We start from the raw sequence: 22333 nt of genomic DNA, 5'->3' as shown, positions 1-22333 counted from the left end.
TCCACTGGCGGTCTGAGCTGATTGGCCGGAGGTGGGGCGCTACGGGCGCGCGAGTTAGTCCCAAAGAGTGTCAAGCAGCTGCGTAGCTCTGAAAATCGCTCGTCCCTCAGCTCCTGTTGAGTCTGATCTTTGCCATCATTCCGCTAAGGAGGCTACTTTGCCGGACATTTCAAGATGGGTCACTGGAGGAGTATCTTCACTACCGACAGAGAGCGGGCCCGACACCGCCTGCATATGGAGCAACACCGGTGTACGTCATTTTGAATGCGGAGCCGCTCTACACCATGCGGTCGGCTGACAGGGTTCATAGTGCTCCCTGCGTTTACAGATGATCAAGCCCCTTCAACTCTACCTTCCAAAGAGGTGACAAAAGTCGCTCTGCGTCTCAAGTATCAGATCGAACAGGTCGTCCCTTGTGAGCTCGATGAGAGTGACATCATTAATCCCAACAGTCGGGTCATCACAAAGAATGTGGTTCAGACAGCCCGGCTAGCAGGGGGTGATGACCTGCAGGTTTGCGTCCCGTTCTGCTTGCTCATCTGTCTGCGGTGGTTCAAACTTCAGGCCAAAGAAGAACTCTGGGATTCTGATTTACATGAACGCCGAGCCATCGCTTGTGAGGTCATAGCGAAGCGGATGTAGTACACCTTTGCCTTGCATGATTTGAAACTTTTGCTGATTACGATACAGAATCGAAACCGAGGAAGATCAGGATACACTACTCCTCAATATTCTTCTCAAGCGGTACTCGATCTTTATTGACGGCGAGGAGACCGTGCCAGCCAATGTCATTGAGCGTGCTGTTGATCTTCATGCTTTGAGGGTCATTGGCTCTGCTGGATATCAAAAATGCATCAGATACCTCTGGAATGGATGGCTCTGCCAACAAGAGGGCAACCCAACAAACTTCGTTCCCTATTTGGAAAGGGACAACACTAGCTTCGCTGTTCACTTCCATCCAGATCGGATGAGAGCACCTCTTTATCAGAACATCTGCCAGATATTCTTTTCCCTCATATATCTTGGCCTCTATACTCAGGTCATCAACACAGTTAATCCCACGGGCGATATAGATGTCGTCGAGGGGATTCTTTATGTTATGACACTTGCGTTCATCTGCGATGAGGTGACCAAACTCTGGAAGGTCGGGTGGCACTACTTGGACTTCTGGAATGCCTTCAACTCTACACTCTATGCGATACTTGCCGTGTCTTTCTTCCTGCGCGTCGCTGCCTTGGCTCATTCTTCATCCGTCCACGATGCACAAAGGCAAAGTCTGAACGAATTGAGTTACAACTTTCTAGCCTTTGCGGGACCAATGTTCTGGATGCGTATGATGCTCTACCTCGACTCTTTCCGCTTCTTCGGTGCCATGTTCGTGGTGTTGAGGGTCATGATGAAGGAGAGTATAATCTTCTTCGCTCTGCTCTTTGTCGTTCTTGCGGGATTTTTCCAAGCTTTCATCGGCATGGCTCAGGTGGATGAGGACACGCAGATAGTCAGAGGTATTATCCAAGGGATGGCGAACAGTGTCATGCAGAGTCCAGAATTCAGCACGTTTGAGGACTTTGCCTTTCCCTTCGGGATCATCCTTTACTACCTGTTCAATTTCGTTGTCATGACCAGTAAATGCCCCTCATCTTTAAGACTTGGGAGTATGGCTAACTAAATCCTTTCCAGTCCTTTTGAATATCCTCATTGCACTATATAATAGTGCCTACGAGGATATTTCGGGGAATGCTGTGGACGAATACATGGCCATCTTCGCACAGAAGACTATGCAATTTGTGCGTGCACCGGATGAGAATGTCTTTATACCTCGTATGTCTGACCCGCTGCTACGATGAACGATGGCTAATTATTCCATCTAGCATTTAATTTGCTGGAGATTATCTTCTTGGTGCTCCCGTTCGAATGGTGGCTACCAAGGCAGTATTATGCAAAGCTGAATGACGTCATCATGGGGATCATCTACTCGCCCATCCTCGTCATCACTGCGTTCTTCGAGGTGCGAGACGCTAGGCGAGTTAGGTGGAATCGTCGTCGCGGTGAAGAGGATGATGATAGTGTGCAGGAATGGGAGCATGCGGCTGAGGAAGTTGACTTTGACGTTGACGACGGCTGGAGACAGGCTGTGCAGGAGACCACTCCAAATGTGCAGATTGACGGTACCACTTTGGAGGTTTTGCGGCTCAAGGAACAGATCATGTCGCTCACGGAGACGGTCAGAGTGCTGGCAGAGGAAAAAGCTGGAAGAAGTATGATGATGGGAGAATCGAGCTCAACCATAGCGGACCAGGAATGAACAAAATTTCAGGTGAGTAGAAAAGTTGGTATTAATGGCTTTCGCGGTTGTCCTTGTGCATCTTCCTGTGTCATGCGGTTTTGATGTGGCTTTTGGAGGTGGTATCTTTCCTAACTTCAGGAAGGTCTATTTATGCAGTACATACGAGCAGCGAGCAATCTCAAGTCCTATTCAATGATTACTGAACTGCCGCCGCATAGTCCCGTATTGAATAAACACAGTACAAGGTCATAGTTAGGTTTGTATGTGTGCATATAATAGAATTCGTGATATTTTAGATGCTTGTCCGGGTCCTTCAAAGAGGGAAGTATTCTAGGAACGGGTGACAATGTGTAGGCAGATTAGGGTAACTAGAAATGGGAATACCGGAGTCTTCATCGGAAACAAAAAGCAGGAAACAAGAGGAAGGAAGGAGGAAGACACTAACGCCATCATCGCTGCATTTTTGATGATGGAAGAAAGAAGAAAAGAGCAAAAAAGAAAGCCCAACGCGGGGCTCGAACCCGCAGCCTTGAGATTAAGAGTCTCACGCTCTACCGATTGAGCTAGCCGGGCTAGCTAGTTGAAGAACGCTGCTTCTCTTTGCCTTATAAGCCAAATAAAAACCAGTGTCGCTACAGGCAGTCGTCTTTTAGCGAATTTGTCGAGTTCAGGCGAGAGCTGCCCTTCTTGGTTAAAGTGTAAGAAAACATGGATAACTGTATTACAGATGTCGCAGATCACTCTTGAATATTTTCTGTATCTAGTCTTACTCTTAGGTCTCGTGAAGGGTGGATGCTCGCCATGTTTCTCTTTGGTCAAAGTTACCTGTTAGGTAGCAGGTATAGATCAGCTAGGTGTAGTACTGGTTTCTTTTCATATATGAGACTATGCCAGAACTACCAATACTCTTTTGACTTGTGGTGTACGTATTTACGGTTCGCAAACCAGAGCCCGATAGTGGGTGGGTGTAATTCATGCTTTACCTGGTTCATGGGGCCTGCCATGTGGGCAGGCCTGGGTTAAAAACTCATACTATGGTAGATGACATATTTTGGTTGATCGGACTAACTATTGTGCTTACTGGAGAGGGGTATATCTAGATATAGCATTGGCTGCTTCTCGGCTTGCTGTTGTTCTCGGGAATGTTTTCCGATGCATCATATTTGATGTCAAGATCCACGTAGGCCAAAAGGTATATATCCCTTCTCAGCCCCGGGCGTAGAAGGTAGAAATATGGCATGTCTCAACATTTAATACCCCCATTACTCAACATCTTCGACGGGTCTTGTATGCCTTGCTTCCGTCTTTTTTTTTTTTTTTTTTTTCTTGTTGCAACATATACTGCAACCCGTCTTATCGTATGATCTAGCAATTGTTTCTTGTTGTCCGTGGATCTCATAGCGCTCCTCTTTGTCTACTGGGGCGATCCAGTCGTGTGCAGCTTATTTCACTTGAATTAATCCTTGGGTATTGCCATATAGGTCGTGGCTCAATTTGGCCCGCGTCTCTGAGCATACGTGGACTCGACGCATGGGTATACCGGGAGGTGGCCTGGGACTATATATATAGCAGAACATGATTAAGTTATAACTAAGCACTTCATGAGAGTCGTATGGTCCAGACCCACAGCGGCTTCTTGTGGAGCCATATAAAATGAACTTTATAGAGCATCGTAGTAAGATGTTCTGCAAATGAACCACTACTAACTAGTTCAGTTTTGTTAGATGAAGTGAACTGGCACTTAAGATACATATACGGATGGGTTGTGGCTATATTGGAATATAGTGCATTACTTAGCAGCGTTCTTCAACGAGCAAGCCCGGCTAGCTCAATCGGTAGAGCGTGAGACTCTTAATCTCAAGGCTGCGGGTTCGAGCCCCGCGTTGGGCTTTCTTTTTTGCTTTTTTTGCCATTCTGTTTGCTGCTTCTACTTACTGCCTGAGAACCTTCAGCATCCAGTAACGAAGCTGCCGCTGCCAGAACCAACCTGCGCGTCGTGGGCGAGGATAGGGAATGCTATCTATCACTCACCACCAGCCCTTCCTATCTATCACGCCCGGGCAGCTTTCGCAGTTTACTACATCATCCGAACAGCAATCTAACAGCACTTTTTAACGGGCTGGAGGAGGGTATTGCTATGCAACATAAAGAGCAAGCCAGAACTGCTTGGATCTCGAGTCCGTACTACGACGTTAAGACGCCTGCTGGCGAATGACAATTCCACAGAAGTTCATGCCTGCATGTCATTTCGATATAGTAAAGATGTAGGTAGGCTATGTACAGCATGACCAATTATGTCCAGAAAGGAGGACCACCCAGGCCATCGCAGAACAGCCCACCTACAGCTCCAGCCGACCTTGTGGGATCTGAGCCGGAAAGAAACCGATGCAAGAATCACTGCCCATCCAACAGTGATACAAGGCCAAGGATAGAGAGGGGCATAGTCGTCGTCGAGTCTGGAAAGGAAACGCAGAACGCCAGGACCGACGCTTGCTGGAATATAGGAGGAGGACGAAGAGATTCGAAAGGAAGATCCGGGAGAAGGGAGGCCAAAGAGGGGGGGGGTTTATACTCGCAGCCGCTCCTCGATTAGGAAGGAGGTAGCTACCCCGGGCAGGTGACCACTCGACGACGGATGGGGCCGGGCAAGGCACGCTGCAACCCGAGCAAATTCGAGCCCGTCGAGCAACAAGGGTGTCTAATGAACACCGAAAGACACCATGCAATGCAATTGACGGAATCCCTGATCGGGCCAGGGTTTGTGCCCGGTAGAGATTCATCCACATCATTCATTATCAGAAGATGTCTCATCATCGTGCTCCGCAACCATCAGTTCCATGCGTTTGAACACCCGCATGACATCCTTCTTCCCGCCTTTAGCAGCCAAGTCTCGTGGCGTTCGTCCACGATTGTCTTTGAGATCTCCGGCCAGTCCATGGCCGAGCAGGAAGTAGACGTCTTCAGCTAGTCCAGCTTCTGCCGCCATATGAAGAGCAGTCTGCCCAAATATGTCTACCGCTTTGACATCCGCACCGCGATTGGCCAACAGCCTCATAACATGATTCTCGGATCCTACTGCCTTGTGTAGCGGCGTTCTTTGATAGTCATCGCACAACTTGACATCGGCCCCATTCTGAATCATATACTCGACCATCTTTCGACGACCGTATTTTGCTGCCTTGTGTAGCGGGCTCTCCCCCGAAAAGTTGGTCACGTTGATATCAGAGTTCTCTAAGAATAGATCCAAGAGGTTCCTGCGGCCACTGGCCGCGGCAAAATGCAGTGGAGTGTCCCCGTTACCATCTTGCGCCTCAGCGTCTGCGCCGGCCTCGAGTAGCATGTCCATGATGTGGTCGTGCCGATGGAGCACTGCGCGATGCAAGGCTGTCATGCCATCCTCCGCCATGGCTTCCAGCATCGCCCCGTGGTCCAGTGCCAGTGCGGCCAGCTCAATATCGCCGGTTGTTGCTGCCATGTCCAATATTGTCTGTCCCGAGCTATCCTGCGAATTGACGTCGGCACCCCTGTCAAGTAGCAGCTCAAGCATTCGCCTGCCCCTTTTGGTCCGGTCAAACAGCACGAGCGATATGAGCAGTGACAAACCTGGCTCTCCAGCCGGAGCATTGATGTCGGCCCCCTTCTTTAGCAGGTACTTGACCACGTCGAAGTGCCCCCGACGACCAGCCTGGTACAAGGGTGTGCCGGATTGTTCATAATCTGCTCCCGAGGAAGGCTGCATCTCCATATCTGCCCGACACCGAACCAGCAGCCGCACAATATCGAAATACCCAGACCGTGCAGCCCACCACAGCGCGGAACGGCCACCATCATCCACTGCGTTGATGTTCACCCTTCGGGACGCGATCAGCAAGCGCACCACATCTTCGGACCCTTTGTCAACCGCCCACAGTAATGGAGGCCTCCCATCCCCGTCCTTCACATCTGGGTCAGCATTAGCTCTAAGCAGCAACTGTACCATGGTTTCGTTTTCCGCCTCCACGGCACAGGAAAGCGGCGCTCGCCCTTCTGGGTCTTTGACGTCCGGGTTTGCTTTTGCTCTCAGCAACATCTGTACGATGACTTCGTTTCCTGCTTCGACGGCGTATGAAAGGGGTGCCCTCTCCTCTGCATCCTTCACGTCGGGATTCGCTTTTGCTTTCAGTAGCAGCTCTGTAATGGGTTTGTTTCCTGCTTCCACAGCATATGATAGTGGTGCTCTCCCTTCAGGATCCTTCACATCTGGGTCCGCTTTTGCTCTCAGCAGTAGCTGCGTAATGGTTTCATTCCCGCTTTCTACCGCGCAGGACAACGGTGCTCTTTCTTTCGGATCTTTCACGTTCGGGTCCGCTTCTGCTTTCAGCAGCAACTCAGTAAGGGTTTCGTTTCCGGCTTCCACAGCACATGACAGTGGTGCTTTTCCTTCAGGGTCCTTCACGTTGGGGTCCGCTTTTGCCTTCAGTAGCAACTGCACAATGGTCTCATTATCATTCTGAACGGCCGTCGATAATGGTGCGCACCCGTTCGGATCCGCCGCATTGGGGTCTGCGCCCGAATCCAACAGTAGTGCAACGATATCCGGATTGCCCTTCGACACGGCAGCCGACAACGGGACCATGCCGCTCTCATCCTTCACATTGGGATTTGCTCCGGCCTTCAATAATGCATCCAGGCTAGATGTACTCTCCTTCTCGACTGCATATGCCAATGGTGTTTTCCCCTGCAGGTCCGGAGTATGGCAGTCGACCCCCACACCTAGCAACGTGGTCACGACGCTCTCATGGCCACCCTCCACGGCTGCACATATTGCCGTCTGTCCCCGTTTTGCATCTCTAACGTTTGGATCGACTGAACCTGTTCCAAGTAGCAACTGGAGGACCTTATCGTGGCCCCCGGCTGCGGCCCAGTAGAAAGGCGTCCGGCCGAGCTCGTCCTTGCAGTCTAGAGTCACACCAGGAGTGCCTAGGAGAAGCGTCACAATGGTATCATACCCTTGGCTAGCGGCTAGGAACAAGGCCACCTCTAGTTTGTCTTTGGGCCCTGGTGGGGATTCGATCTCATCCATGATAGCACACAATTCCAGCGACGAGTGTAGAGGGAGAGGAGAATAACAAAAGCAATTATCCCAAAACTGCCGAGTTTCGCATGCTCATAGTCTCAACAATTCATTTACATCCAAACCCAAGTCTTTCACCATCCACTGCACTCATCGACGAGAAAAAGAAGTTAAGTGCAAAGGGAACAATCAGGCAGAACAATCGCCTTACCGCCGATTTAGTAGAATCGAGGCCCGAGGGGTAAATCCAAACCCACTTAGGTACTCACAGTTCACCCACCTAAAATCAATACCCACTCAGGTACCAACCACGAACCAAGTGCGCGCGCGAACAAAATATATCATAAAAACAAAGAATCGGGACCACAATAATGACTAACAGTGGCCACATCCGATAATAAATCTCAAACTTCCCTCAACATCTTCACTCTTCCGTCAAAGGCAACCCGCAATCACTGCCACGTGTATACCATTGACTGGTCTCTGGAATTGGCCACCGAGCAGCGGATTCCCTGCTATTTAGGTACCTACCTAATCTGCATAATTGGTTCTGTGGAACGCTCATATTATGGCTGGCTGGCTGGGTGGCTGGGGTTCGGGGGGTTTGGACTGGAGTGAGCCGAACCGGGGTGGGTTGGGTTAGGTCAGGTTGGGTTGGGTTGAGTTGGGTGCCGGTTACTCCGCGTGGCGTTGCATAGGACTAGTTTCACTGGTAGGAGATTTCCAGTTTTTAGTGCTGTGCTACTGTACCTTGAGCGGTAGGTATGATGCATGATGAACTGGTTTGTTATGGTATCTGAAATTATTGTAGAGGGGGTTTTAGTTGTTGTGGGGAGAGTACTCCGTAACTTGGTACTATATGTGTAGGGGCTGCCCGCGCGGATGGATCGATTTTGGGGACAGGATGCTGTGTGTGGGAGGGTCGAATTCTCCGAAGCTGTGCATTCCTCCTGGCTTGGTGCGGACGGAGAATGGCAAGTCTGATTGCTGCTTCCTGCAGGGCGGGCTTATGCATCTGGTACTTTCCGCAATTGGGGTATGCATGGATGATAGGTCGGGATTGTCCGTGGCGTTTCCATAACGGTGTGCGATTGAATAATAGAAGGCTTCTATGATTCATGGTATCAAGCATTGGCGCGATAATACAGGGTAATACAGCGAACAGCAATGGAGAAGAAAAGGAGACTGTAGAGACCATATTCATATACGATCATATGCATACGACGCAACGCCCATGCTATGCAAGTTAATTGAGCCCAACCGCAAACGCCGCGCCCGCGCCGTGGCCAGAATCGTGTACAGGAAGTAACGATACCACCCTGCATCGCGGTTGCAGCAAAATGATGGAAGCAAGCAACGGAAAACCAAGCGAATGAGTTGGTATTATTACAAGCCATCAGGTCTGCTGATGTGTCCCGGTATAGACGCCCTCAAAGTCTAGCCCATCCAGCATCCCATTCACCCGATCAATCTCCCGGGTGAGATCCTCAATATTCATCGCGAGACTGCTAACCTCATCGAATTTTCGTCGTCTGTTCGCATCCGCGATCATCTCCGACACGAAGAACTTCTGCTCCTCCAGCACGATCAGCCGCTCCCGAAGCGACTTTTCTTCAGCTTCCAGGGCGGAAATAGCGCTGCTGGCATCACTAGCTAGGCTGCTGTTGCTACCACTAGCTGCAATACTGCCGTATTTGATCGACGCGAGGGCTGGCCCTTGCCGTCGAGAGCCACCCAGTGAACCGTTGCCAGGACTAGGGCTAGTAGGGGAGCTTGTGGAGCTAGAGGGTCGTCCGTGGGAAGATGCATGCTTGAGAACCTTGGGAAGAGACTTCAGAGGAAGCATGTGAAGGTGGAGGAAATTGCTGGCTTGTTGGTAGATGGCCTTTTGGAGCCGCTGTTGAGTGGGGGAATCTGTTTGCATATCACGAATTCGCCTAGCAGCAACATCATACTGAGCAAATGAGTCTGTTAATCGCTTGCGAACTTTGGAAGCTTCGGAAATCTGTGCAGACGATGGTGGCCGCCTGGGATCTCTGTAACATGATCGGTTAGCGGTGGTGCATTGCTGCTGTGGATGGGCAAGCCATAGGGTGTACGCACTGCAAAGTCCCCAGTATCTTCTGAAATTTAGGTAGTAGGAGCCGAATGCCCCTCTCGAATTGGGTGAGATTATCATACGCCCGCACAGCTGGCGGCCTTCCCATAATGTCGGCTTCAAAGTCTCGTCGGTCAAACAAGGTCGATCGGCACTCCTTACAAAGCCTGATGTCGACGTTGATCACCCCCGTGCGAACCGACTTCTCCGCTGACGTCTTTGCTACTGCACCCTGTCAGTCGCCAAACAGGCAAGATAGAATAGAGTAAATGACATACGAGGCGAAATGCTCAACGGAACTTCCGCGGAGCATTCAGTTGCTGGGTCACCACAGACGACTCGCCCGCAAGTCCTGCAATGGTGCCTTCGGAAAGAGTAACTGGTAAAATCTTGCTGACAAAAGGGACATCGGGAAACGCTAGCATCATCTTGCCAACTGACTATGGTTTGCTCAAGGGCTTTTCGCTGGTCGCCCTGCCATGAGATTGACCACAATTTATTCGCGCTTGACTGAATCTGCTCCACAGGTAAACTAGCGAGCAGCTGCGTCAGCCGTGTCAGGCGTTTCTCCAAACGAGACACTTCCAACAGAGCCTTATCAACTGTCGGCTTCCTCATTGCCTTGAATTCATCCATACGGTCTCTTACCAGACCTAAGATATAGTTAGTCTCATGCCCGCTCCTGATTTGCAAAATAAGGAAGGGAACCTCGGGTTACCATTGTGATCGTTATACCCCTCCCTCGACTTGTAGCAAGTTTCACAGACCCTGCACCATAACCCCCTGACTGGCTCATGCTGAGCCGATCTGGATAGCTTCATCTGATACATCGTATGATCCTCACAGAATAGCTTCCCGCATTTGCGACAATTGACACAGCCGTTGGTTGCGTTAAGCCGCTTGCCGCACGAAGGTTCCAGGCACACATCATATAGAGTGCGCGCTTGCCAGTGCTCCCTCGTTATAACATCATCCGGGTCGGGTGCTCTTGGAGGCTCAAGAGGATGCGTCGAAACCGGTCCGGACGGCCGGCTTGGACCAGCGAAAGGCTGAATATTCTCGTTCGATTCGAACACATCCAAACCCTTGAGCTTCTGGTTCAAAACAGCGAGGGGCTGAAAGCGCTTGGCCTTATCCATTTGGGTCTTGAACCAGTCCTTAACTTCATCTTGCCGGTCGTCTTCCAGGTTCTGGTGGACGTCATCGAGGTGTCTGAAATTCGGGTCAATCGCATGGACAAACAGTAAGAGTTATTGCGAACGTCAATCGAGGTACCTATTAAGCTGTAACAGTGTCACCTGTTGCTTTGGTCAGCATATACTTTGATGGCCACAGTAATTCCAGGGAAGAGGCTCGTGTAGGACAGGTCATACCATCTCCTCACTGCAGATCGGACAGGCCAACTGAGCTCCGGCAGCTGCCGGAGCGGCAGGTATGGAGGCAGAGCCATTTTCAAGGGAGATGCGCGACGTGAGATCCTGGGCTTCAGATGAGAATTGGGATGTCGAGGCCTGTGAATTAAGGGAAACACTGCTGGCGGATGGCGATAAGGTGAGGAGTCTTGGGTTACTGGGCTGCGGAGACGGGGTTAAAGCCGATGGAGAACGAGCGTTCGCGGGGCCAAGAACACGACCTCCACCCAGCGTCCTCCGGGGCATGATGACTGGGATTTAGGAGAGCATGAGAAACAAAAACCCACGAAGGGGCATAGACCAGATGAAATGGGAACTGGCGGATGAAAGGGGGGTTTATGACGGTCCAGCCTTGCCCGGAGGTGGAGCTCAAGAGGGGGAGACAAGAGATGAAGGGAGCCGAGAGAGCCAGACAAGCGCCAGGCCAGCGTCAGGAGTTCCGCAGCTTATCGCTCGGTCACAACGACACCTGAGGCATCAACATCGACCCTGACAGCCCCTTTGTAGTCATAGCGTGTTGGAAAAGCCAAGGTCATCCCGTGCATAGGCCAAGTCTCAAAGATTAACTTGATATTTGTTGAAAGAGATAATCTAAACGTACAATTGCTCTATGGACACCCATCAACATTAGCAAGGCATCCAAGCCTTGCTCTCTACCAACAGCACCTATATATCTAGACAAGAAATGCAGCTACTCTAACCGGCTTTAGAACTTTGAAACACAAAATCTAAGCCCTTCTCATCCCCTACTGAGCCTGCTGCTCCATAGCCTCCTTCTGCTTACGTTCCTCCTCCCGCCGGAGTTGATCGGGCCGGCGCACAGCGATATCCTTCGGCCGGAAATCGCTGAACAGCCTCTTGAGCACGTTCTCGATGAGCCAGCATCCCGCATAATCGAAGATCATCAGGACAGTCAGCGTAGCCTTGAACTCGGTGCTGAAAGGAACAAGGCGCAGCTTCTCGTTTAGTTCGGGAACGAACTCAGTCGCACAAGAAAAGGCGACACCCGATGCCGCAACCAGACCCCAGTACATGGCCTTGTTCTCACGGATAGACTCTCTGAAGGGGCGGCCTTGATAGTTGATCGAGAATGTCGAGATCTGCTGGATGAGCTGCAGGAGGTAGATGGCGCTGTTGAGAAGCGAAGGCTCAAATTCTCCCTCCAAGTCAATATCGGTTTGCCTCCTGCAAGCAGGTTAGTAAAATATACTACAATATAAACCAGCCAACTTACGGTTCAATGCTGTATACATAGTTCGACAGGTAGATCAAAGTGGCAATGTGAATGGCGAACTGGCCAAGCACGGAGCCAATGATATACACATTGAAGATGTTTGGCTGCGGACGCTCCTTCGATAGTCCTTCGACAGACTGGAATGATATGTTAGCTCTGGGGATTTGTGTGTTTGATGTCAGACGCCTACCTTCGCGCGAGAGATAGAGAGGAAGCAGACACTCATCAGCATACCGCTGATGGTCACCTGGCCATCACCAAACTTAATACCGTCCAAGTAGATAACACTCAAACTGTAGGCGCTGATCAAACAGTTCAAAGCGAGGATCTTGTACATCTGAATGGTTGCAACTAGTGTGCAGCGTCCCTGACGGAGGATGTTGGGGATGGCAATAACATTCGCCAACTTGCTGGTAAAGGGGGCGGCAACAGAGGCATCTCCGAGCTTGAGAGTCGGGGGTTCGTTATCATCCAGCTCCTGCTCCATCATAGAGGAAGTAAGCTTATCAGCAAATCCGGCGGCAGCCACGGAGGCTTGCTGCCGTCGCTGCTGATCAGAGGTCAGGTTGGAATTGGACTGCTGAAGAGCTTGTGCGCCGGGAGACGTAATGGTTGGGATCGCCTCTGCTGGAGCGGACTGGATGGGAGCACCCTTACGCTGCGCTTCACGCTCCATGGCCTTCTGGTAGTGAGGGTTGCTAGGACCTGGAGGATACAAGTGTGCAATTTGCACAGGCACAGGTGGGGAAGGCTGATTGAAGCGCTGCATCATAGCAACCTGCTTCTCGTAGATTTCCTTCATCTTAGTCGTCCGATAATGTTCAGCAATCTTGGCGAGATCCTCCGGAGAACCGTTCAAAAGAGCAACGCCAACATGGGCTTGCTTCAAGGCACCGACATCGTTAGTTCCATCACCGCACATCAGAGTCGTGTAACCAGCATCCTTGAGGCCGAGAAGGATGTCTTCTTTTTGCTTAGGAGAGACACGAGCGTAAACCCAGGTGTGGCGGAGTAGATCAGGCAAGGCCTTCTGGCCCTTGAACTTAGCCAAGGCGTAGCCAGTGACACAGATATCGTTGGTTTCCAAGATACGGCGATCAAGATCCTGAGTGGGATCAACATCAATGTTGAGCTTGTCGTCGATGCTACGCCAAACGATTTTGGTTCCCGACGTGTCGTTCTCGGGTGCGTCTAGAATCAAAACGTCACGATCCACGATTTCGACTTGGCGAGCAACATGCACGGCGGTCAAAGGATTGTCACCAGTAATCATAACAACGCGATGGCTGCTCTCGTTAAGCATGCGCACGGCTTTGATAGCGTCTTCCTTCAACGGGCATTGCAAGACGAGGAAACCAGCGAAAACCAGGTCACATTCCACCTCTTCTCTGGTGTAGTTGTTGATACGAGCGCGAGAGAATTCGGCCTCATGAGACAGGTACTTGTAAGCGAGGGCAAGGACACGGGCACCGTTACGTGTGAAGTACTTGAACGTTTCCTCGTAGTGCGGCGGGGTATCAACCAACATAGTTCTGATGGTTTCCGGCGCACCCTTGACACCAACGAAGGTTGACTTGACTTTCTTGTGTGTGTTGCGATCGTCGAAGACAACCGTGGCGATGGTGCTCTGACGCTTCAGCGCGGACGAAAACTGGAATCGTCTGATGACATGGACGGCCTCGGGAGCCTGAGAAGCACCCGTGGGTAGCGAGGTCTTGCCCGTCAAAGTGTCATTCTTACCCAGGGTCCAGCCAAGCCACTTCAGCGTAGCCTTTTCCATAGGATCACCAACAACTTCGCCTTCGTCCAGCTTCACCAAGGCGTGAGCGCTTGCAAGAACAAGTGTGGTATCGACACCGATATTGCCACCCTTGGCAAGTTCAGTGTGCGCCCCATCCTTTTCAACCTTTGCGCCTGCTTGACCAAGAGTGAGACCGGCAACACCGTCGACGACAAGATCTTCGCCGGTTAAAGTTCCGGTTTTATCGAAGCAGGCAACATCCACACGGCCGGCAAAAGGGATCCGGAAAGGCTCAGTACAGAAGATAGCGAACTTGCTCAAAGCGGCCAGACTCGTGTTGACAGCAAGACTGAGCTCCATGGGAAGTTCAGGAGGAACAACGCTAGTGATAATGAGGACGCAGTCCAAAAGCAATTTCGACCTCTTGCGATCCCGTAACACACCCTCCTGCCAAACATACCATGCGGCAGCAATGGCAAACATAAGCAGGAACAGAATGAACAGCAAGGCTTCCACATTGTTGGCGGACACTCGCTCGGTAGAGTAGATCATGGTACGCACGAGACTACCTTGGCTTGTCTCAAAGCCGGTCTTCACAACAACACCAAGTGCGCCAGCATCTGGAGTGGGCAGGATCCCAGAACCATCCTTGGAGCTGGCAACATCATCCGGTGTGGTGTTTGCATGGGTAATCTGTAGAACCTTGGTTCCTCCGTGTACGAATGCATTCTTGTCCAATCCATCAGGCTCAATCAAGTCATCGCCTGGTCTGAGTTGAACCGATTCCTTCAAGAGTGGCGTGCTTTCTCCAGAGAGCATGGCCTCGTTAACAATTGCGCTGCCTTCGATCAAAAGAATGTCACATGCCACACCGCCGTCTTCCTTGGTTCGGTTAACGGACATTAGGTCACCGGGCAAGAGCTTGTCACTAGTGGTTTTCTGCCATTCCTTCTCGCGGAAGACCCACACATCGTACGGTTTGATATTCATTCCCCGAAACTCATTAAGAGTCCGCTGGCGTTGCCACACCACTGTGCTCTCAAACATGACAAGCATGAAGAGAGTGAACAGGGAATAGTACCAGTATTCGTCCAGCATCCATAGCCCCACGCAGAAGATTTGGAAAACGAAGAAAGGTGCAACGGCGTGCTCCTTCCATAATTCTACAAATCCGGGAACAGGTATATCGAACGTGTTGTCGCCATAGTAGAGCCGGATGCGGTCGATCTCTTCTTTGGTAGTCAAGCCCTGGCTTTTCTGGAAGGTCTTGAGCGCAGGCTTGGGATCGGCATCGAGGACATACGACAAGGGAGCGAAGCATCGACGTTCGGGATAGTAAAGGAACCGGCGTTTCTGGAACAAGAAAGAGAGTGTCTTCTTTCCTCCTCTTGTATCAAGGATCAATGGGCAGACTTCAGCCGAACCAGCATTAGCTGCGGGAATCACCTTGATGAGCCGAGCGGAGTCAACCGATCTAGCCTTGGTGGCAGTGAACAAGGTCTGGATATTGATGTTCCAATTCGTCATCAACCACAGAAGCGACTGAACCGTGATGATCGAGCCAACCCACACAAAGGTCCATTCCTGGCCTTGAATGTACGTATCATAGCGCTCAGGGGAGAGATAGAAGGCCAGAAAGGCCGGCCAGATGATTAGGAACGGCCACACATAGGTATGTAGTTGGGTGGGAAGAGGGTTATGAAGCGAGGAGTATTTGATCTGGGGATCATCAACGAGTCCTACCCTGCGCATCATCAAGTTAGTTGGCGATCACTGCGCGCGATGCAACGGAAGTGCCACACTCACATGGTGAGACTCGAATGACCACGACGCGGGTCAAACGACGCGAGCTTGAGAGACCAAGAGAGCTTCAATAAACCATAGGAGATGGAGGGCCCAGAACCTTGAAGCCACCTGTAAATTTCCGAAGGGCAGGTCGAAGAGGGAAGTGCGAAGAAGCCACCTCGACAGTATAATTTTGGGATTCGCCGCCGGGGATTGAAGGAACGAAGGCCCGTTGCTCACGATTGGCCGCCGCCACGTGCCACAACGGAGCTTGGATTTTCCCGACCGTCCTGGTCCTGATAAGCATTCGATCGAGATAGCAAATATAATGACACTGAATGATATTACCTTTCAAAAGACAAAAATGTGACTCAGTTTCTGAAGTGCAGAATAGAGCGCCTTTCCCTTTCCTCGTTACCCTTATTCAGAGACATGATATCGAGAGGCTACATAGAAAGCCACCAAATCTTCTGGCTCAGACATTAGGCTTAGAGCAAATCACCATTACGTCTTAGAGTGCTGGGGCTGTTGAATACAGCGAATTGTGAGTCATAAGGCCCGGGCTGCCCGGATCTTAATTGCAACCAAAGAACTGAGGTCTTGGAAGACTTGATGGTCGTTGGACAGTCCCAACAAAAACAAGCTAGATAGTTGGATTTGTTAGGACAGATACATTGTCACAGCCCTGAACAGCCCAGGTAGATGAAACTGATGGCTTCATGTCTTCCGTGCGTCTCCTTGGATGGTTTCAAGATAAGTCATAACTCCGAGTAACTACTGTGGGTGTCTATCGCATGCAATCTCGCTTCTAATATGTCTACGTCATCTCAGACGGGCCCGTGTCCATATACAATCGATGCGGAGCCCCTTTATCGCTATCGAAGAGGTAGCTATCACCCTAACATTTCAGAAGACCCTTTTGAAAAGCGGGAGATATAGGTCAGTCTTAGTGAAAGTAGATTTGTAAATATGCTCGGCGCACCAGAGATTGGACGGGTTAGAGTATTGACAAGAGGGCTTCAAGAGCCTGGCTTTCAGAAAATCGTTTCTGCCTACGATCACTCCTCACTCTGTACAGACATCACTTCCAGTGAAGGCACCCGAGGCTATATGTGAAGATTGCTTGAACTTATCATGTGGAGTTGTGGAGTCTGGGATGTATGGTAGATGGAGTTCTACAAGGCTGGAAGTTAAAACCAAGTTGACGGGTACAGTAGCTTTTAGAGCTCTTTGTAGGCCAGCCCAACCGCCTTTTGATAGCTTTGTGGTAGCAACTGCAGTAGACTGTCTGATGATGCAAACATAGACGGGAATGAAAGAAACTGATCCTATAAAGGTACATTATACTCCGTAATTATAGCTCATATCATAAATGGAAGAACAGCACAGGAGATCAACTCCTATACCTCATTCGACGTGACAACAAATGATTTTTGTACATTGACCCCATTCCATGCGCTTGGCTTCGGATTGAGGTCTTCCTGGCTGCTATTCCGACTTCCTTGGGCTGTTTGCACTGTCGTAATGACAGCCCTAGAGTCTTCAGGATCCAGGTCCGGGCGCCAGAACTTGGTCGAATTTGCCGTATGCTCGCTTCGCGAGTGTTTACCAGGGCCGTTCATGCTAGAGAGTGGCATACTCCCGGCTGTTTTCTTGCTGTGTGTGGGGGTGTAGCTAGTTCCACCCAACCAGCGGAATAGAGGACGAAGGGTGACGAGGCAGCCTGCTGTAATTCCGAGGCCTGCTTCAACATTGGACCATATGGATATTTGGGTCGTTGCGTCTTTTCTGCCATTAGCGACACACGTTCCGTCACTGAAAGGCCATAGAAACTTACAGAGGAACTCTGTGTCTTTATAAGTCGGGAGGAAAGGAATGCGGACAATAACGCCTGCGCTGGCTCTAGTGAGACAGTTAGCAAGCAGTCATGGGCGACGCTGTCCAAGTGATCTTACACGCAACCCAAGCTCAAGATACCCGCCAATGCTGCCTTGGTCTGTCGGCTCATCTGTAACTTCCACACCAAGAAGATGGGCAGTAGTCCCAATATTAGATCGCAGAGCATGGCAGTGACACTATACACATAGGCGATATCGAGAAGATAATCGGTGGCCATGCAGGATCCGGGCGAGGTGCGTTGCCAGAAATGTGACACTGGCTTGCATTCGAAGGTCAACATAAACCAGAATACTAAGCCCACAACGATCGATACACCGACCACGGACCATAGAAGAATTGTATGTATTTTTGAAACGGTGAGACGGAGGAGGGCTAAGGCGATGGAAATCTTTGCGACGACAACAGTCACGACATAGCTCGTTTGACCAAGCCACCACCACTTATCGGCGTAAGCGATGATATTCCCACTTGGTGTACACTGTACTTACAAACAGAGCAGTTTCAAGGTGGCCTGGTTCCAGCTGCTCGAGCTTTTGGCCCATGCCATACAACGAGCCGGTGATTCCACATAATGCGAACAAGATCTCGAGTGCCTATGGGTTTGGGAGACGCTCAAATTAGCAATTTTTCTGAGGGTGAAGGCGAGAGTGTATACTATACCATGGCGAAAACCATCAGTGCATCATCCCACCCAAATGCCCGCACCAGTCTCAGCCGGACAAAACATCGTAGACACACGGATATGAACGAAATCCCCAAGAAAACCACCGTTACAACAAATATTGACTCGCTGCGGCCCTTAAATTCAATCATGGCGGAGCACACTGGGGCGCGAGTGAATCAACAATCGTCGCAGTCCGAGATCGGATGACATTGTCCCCTCAAGTGTGGGAGGAAGGATATGGGGCACAGGACGGGGTAGATGTCACTTAGCTGGATATATAATCCAGATGGGGGAGCCGTCCTAGGGGTAGGTAGAAGGGAAAAAGGTTCGACGCTAAGAGACTGGGCCACATAAGATTCTTGGAGCGTCTACTAGATCCTACCCAGTGGCAAGAAAGATACGGAGTACGGAGCAATGGGGATTGAAATACCGATGGAGCCCGGGTCCAGGTCCCAATGCTGCCATGTGGGACTGATGCGGTCTGTATAAGTGCACATCAACGTACTTCGGCTTCTTTAGTCAATAAACCTTGGTTGTCGTATCAGGGCCAGGAGGGGTAGGGGTATCGGCTACTATCGGGTAAGTAGGTGCCGGGAATCTGGTAGCGAGGTCTATAGTGGCATGTGATGGTGGTATGTATTCACAGCGGCCTATCTCGATACCACCAGATGAAGTCCTTACTGCCTACTCCGTAGTGCTATGGATGTAAAACGATTCCTTAGATCGGTTTGGGAAAAATCTGAGGCAATGGCTCAGTCTACCCTTGCCAATAAGGGCAAATGTACTTGGGGCATAGCGGAGAACACAAGCACGGAGGGGGTGGGTGGATATCTGGACACAGACATTTGCTGCGCGCATGCCAATATGGAACCATGGCAGGGACAAGGAATGACCGGCTCCATGCTAACAGCTGGGCTGCGTGTGACGGGGACAGAATTTGGGATCCTGCCCGCCTGGGGTCCACACTGCCGCAGCAACGTCTACCCCAGGGGCTTGGGCCTTATAAAGCACGGGATTCTAAGAAATGAGTGAACAATGCGACCTTGGACACACTGGTGCATACTAAGCTTCTATAGGAATATAAGAAACAGCAGCATAGAGCTAGAGACTAGAGATCTTTCACTCCTTCATTGTCATGATGATGATGACGATGCCGAAATCATTGAGAGCTCCCCGAGGAGTTGGGAAGGTGACGATCCCGTCCACTGCAGAAGAGCTAGACTAGGAACTGTGCCGCCTGAAGGGACTTCCCTGTCATGCATCCATGGTTCGGTTTCTTTTAGGATTAATTGCTCTCCCTTACTGCCTAATCATCAGCACTATTTTCCGTAGCAGGTGAATCGGACGTTGATCGCATCTGGGGAACCAGCTCCTGAGCTTATGCATCCCAACAAAGTGGTCAAGACGTGGAACAAAATCCCTACTAGGCTACTACTACAGCTCACGGTCCAGGAGACCACTCGTGCTGAACGAGATACAAATCTCGATGGAATCTCGATGGCGGCAAATCTTCCGGAAAACACGATCAAGGATGACCCGGCCGCCTTCGTTCTATTTTCGCATGAAGTAACGATTAGCAGGCTTCTGATGGTTCTCATGTCGATCAGCGCCGTTTACTTGGCTATCCGGGACAGGACCACAGTGGTAGACGTCCAATCCGGGTTTTAGAGCTTCTAGATTTGTCCTTTCCGAAGGTCTAGCCTAGGGAAAAAGAGGCCGTGGAATTTCTGCAGCGGGCGTTCTTTTCTTTGCTTTTGTTGGTGACGATAGTAGGGTAACGACTACACATCATTTTGATATGCTCAATCTCATATGAAATGTAGAATCATCATATTCAAGCAGGCCTATATCGCGGACTGGGGTATGCTTTCCTGAGAAGCTTGGTCTGTAGACACAATGGACACTCTCGCCGGACACACGGCACGGGGGACAAAGGGTCGTGGGACGGTGGGAGGACCCGTGCGTGCCGAGATCCCCTCCTTTGCCCTCGTTCCAGCGTTCGGCAACTACGGAGGACTCCACACCCAATGGCCAACACAGGCAATCAAATTTGCCGATCCAGTGATAGAACAGCTATTGCGACTTACGAGAAGAATTTTGGAGCTGCCACTCACCTACTTACTCATCTACTTACACAAATAAGGCTTTAGACGTTTATAAAGCTTCTAATAAGGCGTTATAGTTGTTAGATAAGTCCCAGCCTATGTACCACTATTGACCAGTTTTGACTTAGAGGGACGATGGAGAATACTGACCAGATTCTCACATCACTTGTCATCTCGCTTAGAGTCTAAGAGCTCAGGATTTTGCGCTAGTGCCTTTAGTCCTAAAAACTACAGCCACCCTAAGGCTTCAAAGGTGGAAAACCATGCCAAACCCAGCTAAAGCGCCATTTTCGCTATCATTCGTGGATCGTGATGTCTCATACCGTCGGTCTGACCAACCGAACTGGTGGGCTCCCCTTGGTCAGCCTGCCTATCATCTGCCCCTGGACCTCTTAGTAGTTAGTACGGAGTACCACGCACGCTATTCTGAGAATGCAGCGTGTAGATCTTTTTGAGGGTCGGCGGTGGTTCCCTTCTCGGTGTCCGCTGTCATCCTAGCTCAGAAGCTCTATACCTGATTACGAAGTGCTCCGTGGGTGTTCCAGGACCTCGGCCCAGTCCGTCCATGGTTCAGGAACTCCGTGGCAGCAAGAACGTCAGGTCCAACCGTGGATTGAATCGGCCTGACATGCAAAACTAATCACATTCGTCGATCAAAATTAATCTCAGCCTTCCAAAGCTATTTTTGGTGGATGTCGTCGCCTACTAATCCATACAGAGGTCTAGATACTGCCGCGTATCTACATAGACACATCTAAATATTTCTTTGCTTAGGGTTTCTGGATCGCCAACGCCCACACAATGGGATTCATCGCAGATCGAAATAAATCTTCGGGATTCATCTCGTGAGCTAAGCAGGTAATGCAATGCCAGCTCCTCAGCAGCAGCGATTGACATCACAGATAACGGCACAGTCCTCCGTACGCAGTAGCTGCACTTAGCTTCTGTCCCGAAACACTGGTTGTTCCCACTGTTGTTTCATCATCCACAGAGGGGTCTCACCGCACTATCACGTTAACTGTCAGAGATGGTCTTACTCTTAGAGCTTTCTTCTATTTTTAAGATCCAAAGTGGGGAGCTGCCTGTTAGCGATGAATCTAGCCACCTGACATGCGGTTTGAGATCTAGTGATCTAAATAGATTATGTCCACGTTCCGAGAATACTCTTGATCCCTCTTTACTTTGAAACACAGATCCGCCTGCATATGCTCATGTTATGTTCAAGGAAGGACAAACGTCACTTTTGATTCCCTACTATGCATTGTCCAAGATCAAAACATATGGACCTTTACCGATGGCCGTATATCAATCGTGGATGCTACTTTCGTTTCCGATAATCTAAAAGGCGAGGCGAAATCCTGAGAACCACAGGGACCGGTATATCAGCAACTATACTACCGCCCCAAGTAGCCTCCCTTGGGCGATGACTAGTCCAAGTGCACCAAGTATATCCTTAGTCATTACGTGGCTTAGTAGGCCTTGGAGCCGGCTCGGTCTGGGCAGTAACCTAGCCATGGCACGTAGACAACGTCCCCCCCGTCGCTTTTCAGGTTGCCATCATACATTACGTGGAGCTTTCGCACCATCATATTCTGCATTCCTTCGTATGAGTACATGCCACTGGATAAAGCAACGAATCCACTGTTTGGTAGGTGCTGCTCACTCTCGCCGCGGTATTATCGCAAGGGCTCTAGGGCTTGGAACTATAACTAGTCTTTTGATATTAAGCTTTCTGACTCACTGAACCGAGCATTCAACCCTCTGGCGTCGCTTAATGAAGGTTTATAATATAACCACAGTCTTCTACGCCTGATTAGCTTGAGATTCCTTTACCGCTATTTTCATGGATCAGTTAGCAGGCTATCCTAACGAACACCATATTGGGAAAAAAAATATAAGGCCTTTTTGTACATCATCCGAGGGGCAATAGACAAATTTGATATTAGTTTTGGTTCTATCCTACAAGGGTTACCTAGTTTAACAAAGAGCATAACACTCTATTTCCCACCCCTAAAAGGCCTCCGCACAACTCCACTCCGCGGTACAATTAGCCAA

The 22333-nt window shown here is 50.2% G+C and overlaps 4 protein-coding genes and 2 non-coding genes across 6 annotated transcripts; 3 read left to right on the top strand and 3 right to left on the bottom strand.

The window, feature by feature from the left end:
- Nucleotides 1–174: 174 nt before the first annotated feature.
- yvc1 (putative potassium ion channel Yvc1) lies at nucleotides 175–2566 on the top strand (the record flags this gene model as incomplete). Its single annotated transcript, XM_025718035.1, has 5 exons — nucleotides 175–250; nucleotides 311–638; nucleotides 691–1625; nucleotides 1681–1821; nucleotides 1872–2566. The coding sequence occupies 5 exons, from the start codon at nucleotides 175–177 to the stop codon at nucleotides 2303–2305; spliced, it is 1914 nt and encodes a 637-aa protein (XP_025572554.1). The 3' UTR covers nucleotides 2306–2566.
- A 221-nt stretch (nucleotides 2567–2787) lies between these two features.
- On the bottom strand, nucleotides 2788–2860 carry BO80DRAFT_t234. The gene has a single exon. It is a non-coding gene; the product is annotated as a tRNA-Lys (tRNA).
- Nucleotides 2861–4104: 1244 nt separating this feature from the next.
- BO80DRAFT_t236 lies at nucleotides 4105–4177 on the top strand. Its single transcript has one exon. It is a non-coding gene; the product is annotated as a tRNA-Lys (tRNA).
- A 4274-nt stretch (nucleotides 4178–8451) lies between these two features.
- Nucleotides 8452–11245, bottom strand: BO80DRAFT_427522 (putative vacuolar segregation protein (Pep7)). The gene is made up of 6 exons (XM_025720029.1): nucleotides 10812–11245; nucleotides 10714–10736; nucleotides 10157–10650; nucleotides 9717–10091; nucleotides 9444–9663; nucleotides 8452–9376 (listed from the first exon to the last, which is right to left on the bottom strand). The coding sequence occupies exons 1-6, from the start codon at nucleotides 11094–11096 to the stop codon at nucleotides 8737–8739; spliced, it is 2037 nt and encodes a 678-aa protein (XP_025572553.1). The 5' UTR covers nucleotides 11097–11245; the 3' UTR covers nucleotides 8452–8736.
- Nucleotides 11246–11399: 154 nt separating this feature from the next.
- On the bottom strand, nucleotides 11400–18623 carry BO80DRAFT_467124 (ion-transporting P-type ATPase SPF1). Its single transcript, XM_025722826.1, has 9 exons — nucleotides 18170–18623; nucleotides 17998–18102; nucleotides 17566–17948; nucleotides 17448–17512; nucleotides 17017–17393; nucleotides 15632–15675; nucleotides 12275–15569; nucleotides 12085–12221; nucleotides 11400–12035 (listed from the first exon to the last, which is right to left on the bottom strand). Exons 1-9 carry the CDS (start codon nucleotides 18320–18322, stop codon nucleotides 11597–11599), a joined length of 4998 nt encoding a protein of 1665 aa, XP_025572552.1. The 5' UTR covers nucleotides 18323–18623; the 3' UTR covers nucleotides 11400–11596.
- A 955-nt stretch (nucleotides 18624–19578) lies between these two features.
- On the top strand, nucleotides 19579–19928 carry BO80DRAFT_427519 (uncharacterized protein). Its single transcript, XM_025720028.1, has one exon. The coding sequence runs from the start codon at nucleotides 19671–19673 to the stop codon at nucleotides 19839–19841; it is 171 nt and encodes a 56-aa protein (XP_025572551.1). The 5' UTR covers nucleotides 19579–19670; the 3' UTR covers nucleotides 19842–19928.
- The last annotated feature ends 2405 nt before the right edge of the window (nucleotides 19929–22333 follow it).

The sequence above is a fragment of the Aspergillus ibericus genome (genome assembly GCF_003184845.1).
Source record: "Aspergillus ibericus CBS 121593 unplaced genomic scaffold BO80scaffold_37, whole genome shotgun sequence".
NCBI lineage: Eukaryota > Fungi > Ascomycota > Eurotiomycetes > Eurotiales > Aspergillaceae > Aspergillus > Aspergillus ibericus.
Note: the sequence above shows the minus strand (reverse complement) of the source record. Positions and strands in the feature narration are given on the sequence as shown.

Excerpts from the sequence above, each read along its gene's own strand:
- BO80DRAFT_467124 (XM_025722826.1), bottom strand. The coding sequence starts at position 18,322 with ATGATTGAATTTAAGGGCCGCAGCGAGTCAATATTTGTTGTAACGGTG. Across the intron at positions 18,103-18,169 it reads CACTGATGGTTTTCGCCATG|GCACTCGAGATCTTGTTCGC; the intron begins GTATAGTATACA and ends CCAAACCCATAG. Across the intron at positions 15,676-17,016 it reads TTGTTGTCACGTCGAATGAG|CTCGCGTCGTTTGACCCGCG; the intron begins GTATAGGAGTTG and ends TGGTCTCTCAAG.
- BO80DRAFT_427522 (XM_025720029.1), bottom strand. The coding sequence starts at position 11,096 with ATGCCCCGGAGGACGCTGGGTGGAGGTCGTGTTCTTGGCCCCGCGAAC. Across the intron at positions 10,651-10,713 it reads ACACTGTTACAGCTTAATAG|ACACCTCGATGACGTCCACC; the intron begins GTACCTCGATTG and ends CCCGAATTTCAG. Across the intron at positions 9,377-9,443 it reads AAGATACTGGGGACTTTGCA|AGATCCCAGGCGGCCACCAT; the intron begins GTGCGTACACCC and ends ATCATGTTACAG.
- BO80DRAFT_427519 (XM_025720028.1), top strand. The coding sequence starts at position 19,671 with ATGGCGGCAAATCTTCCGGAAAACACGATCAAGGATGACCCGGCCGCC.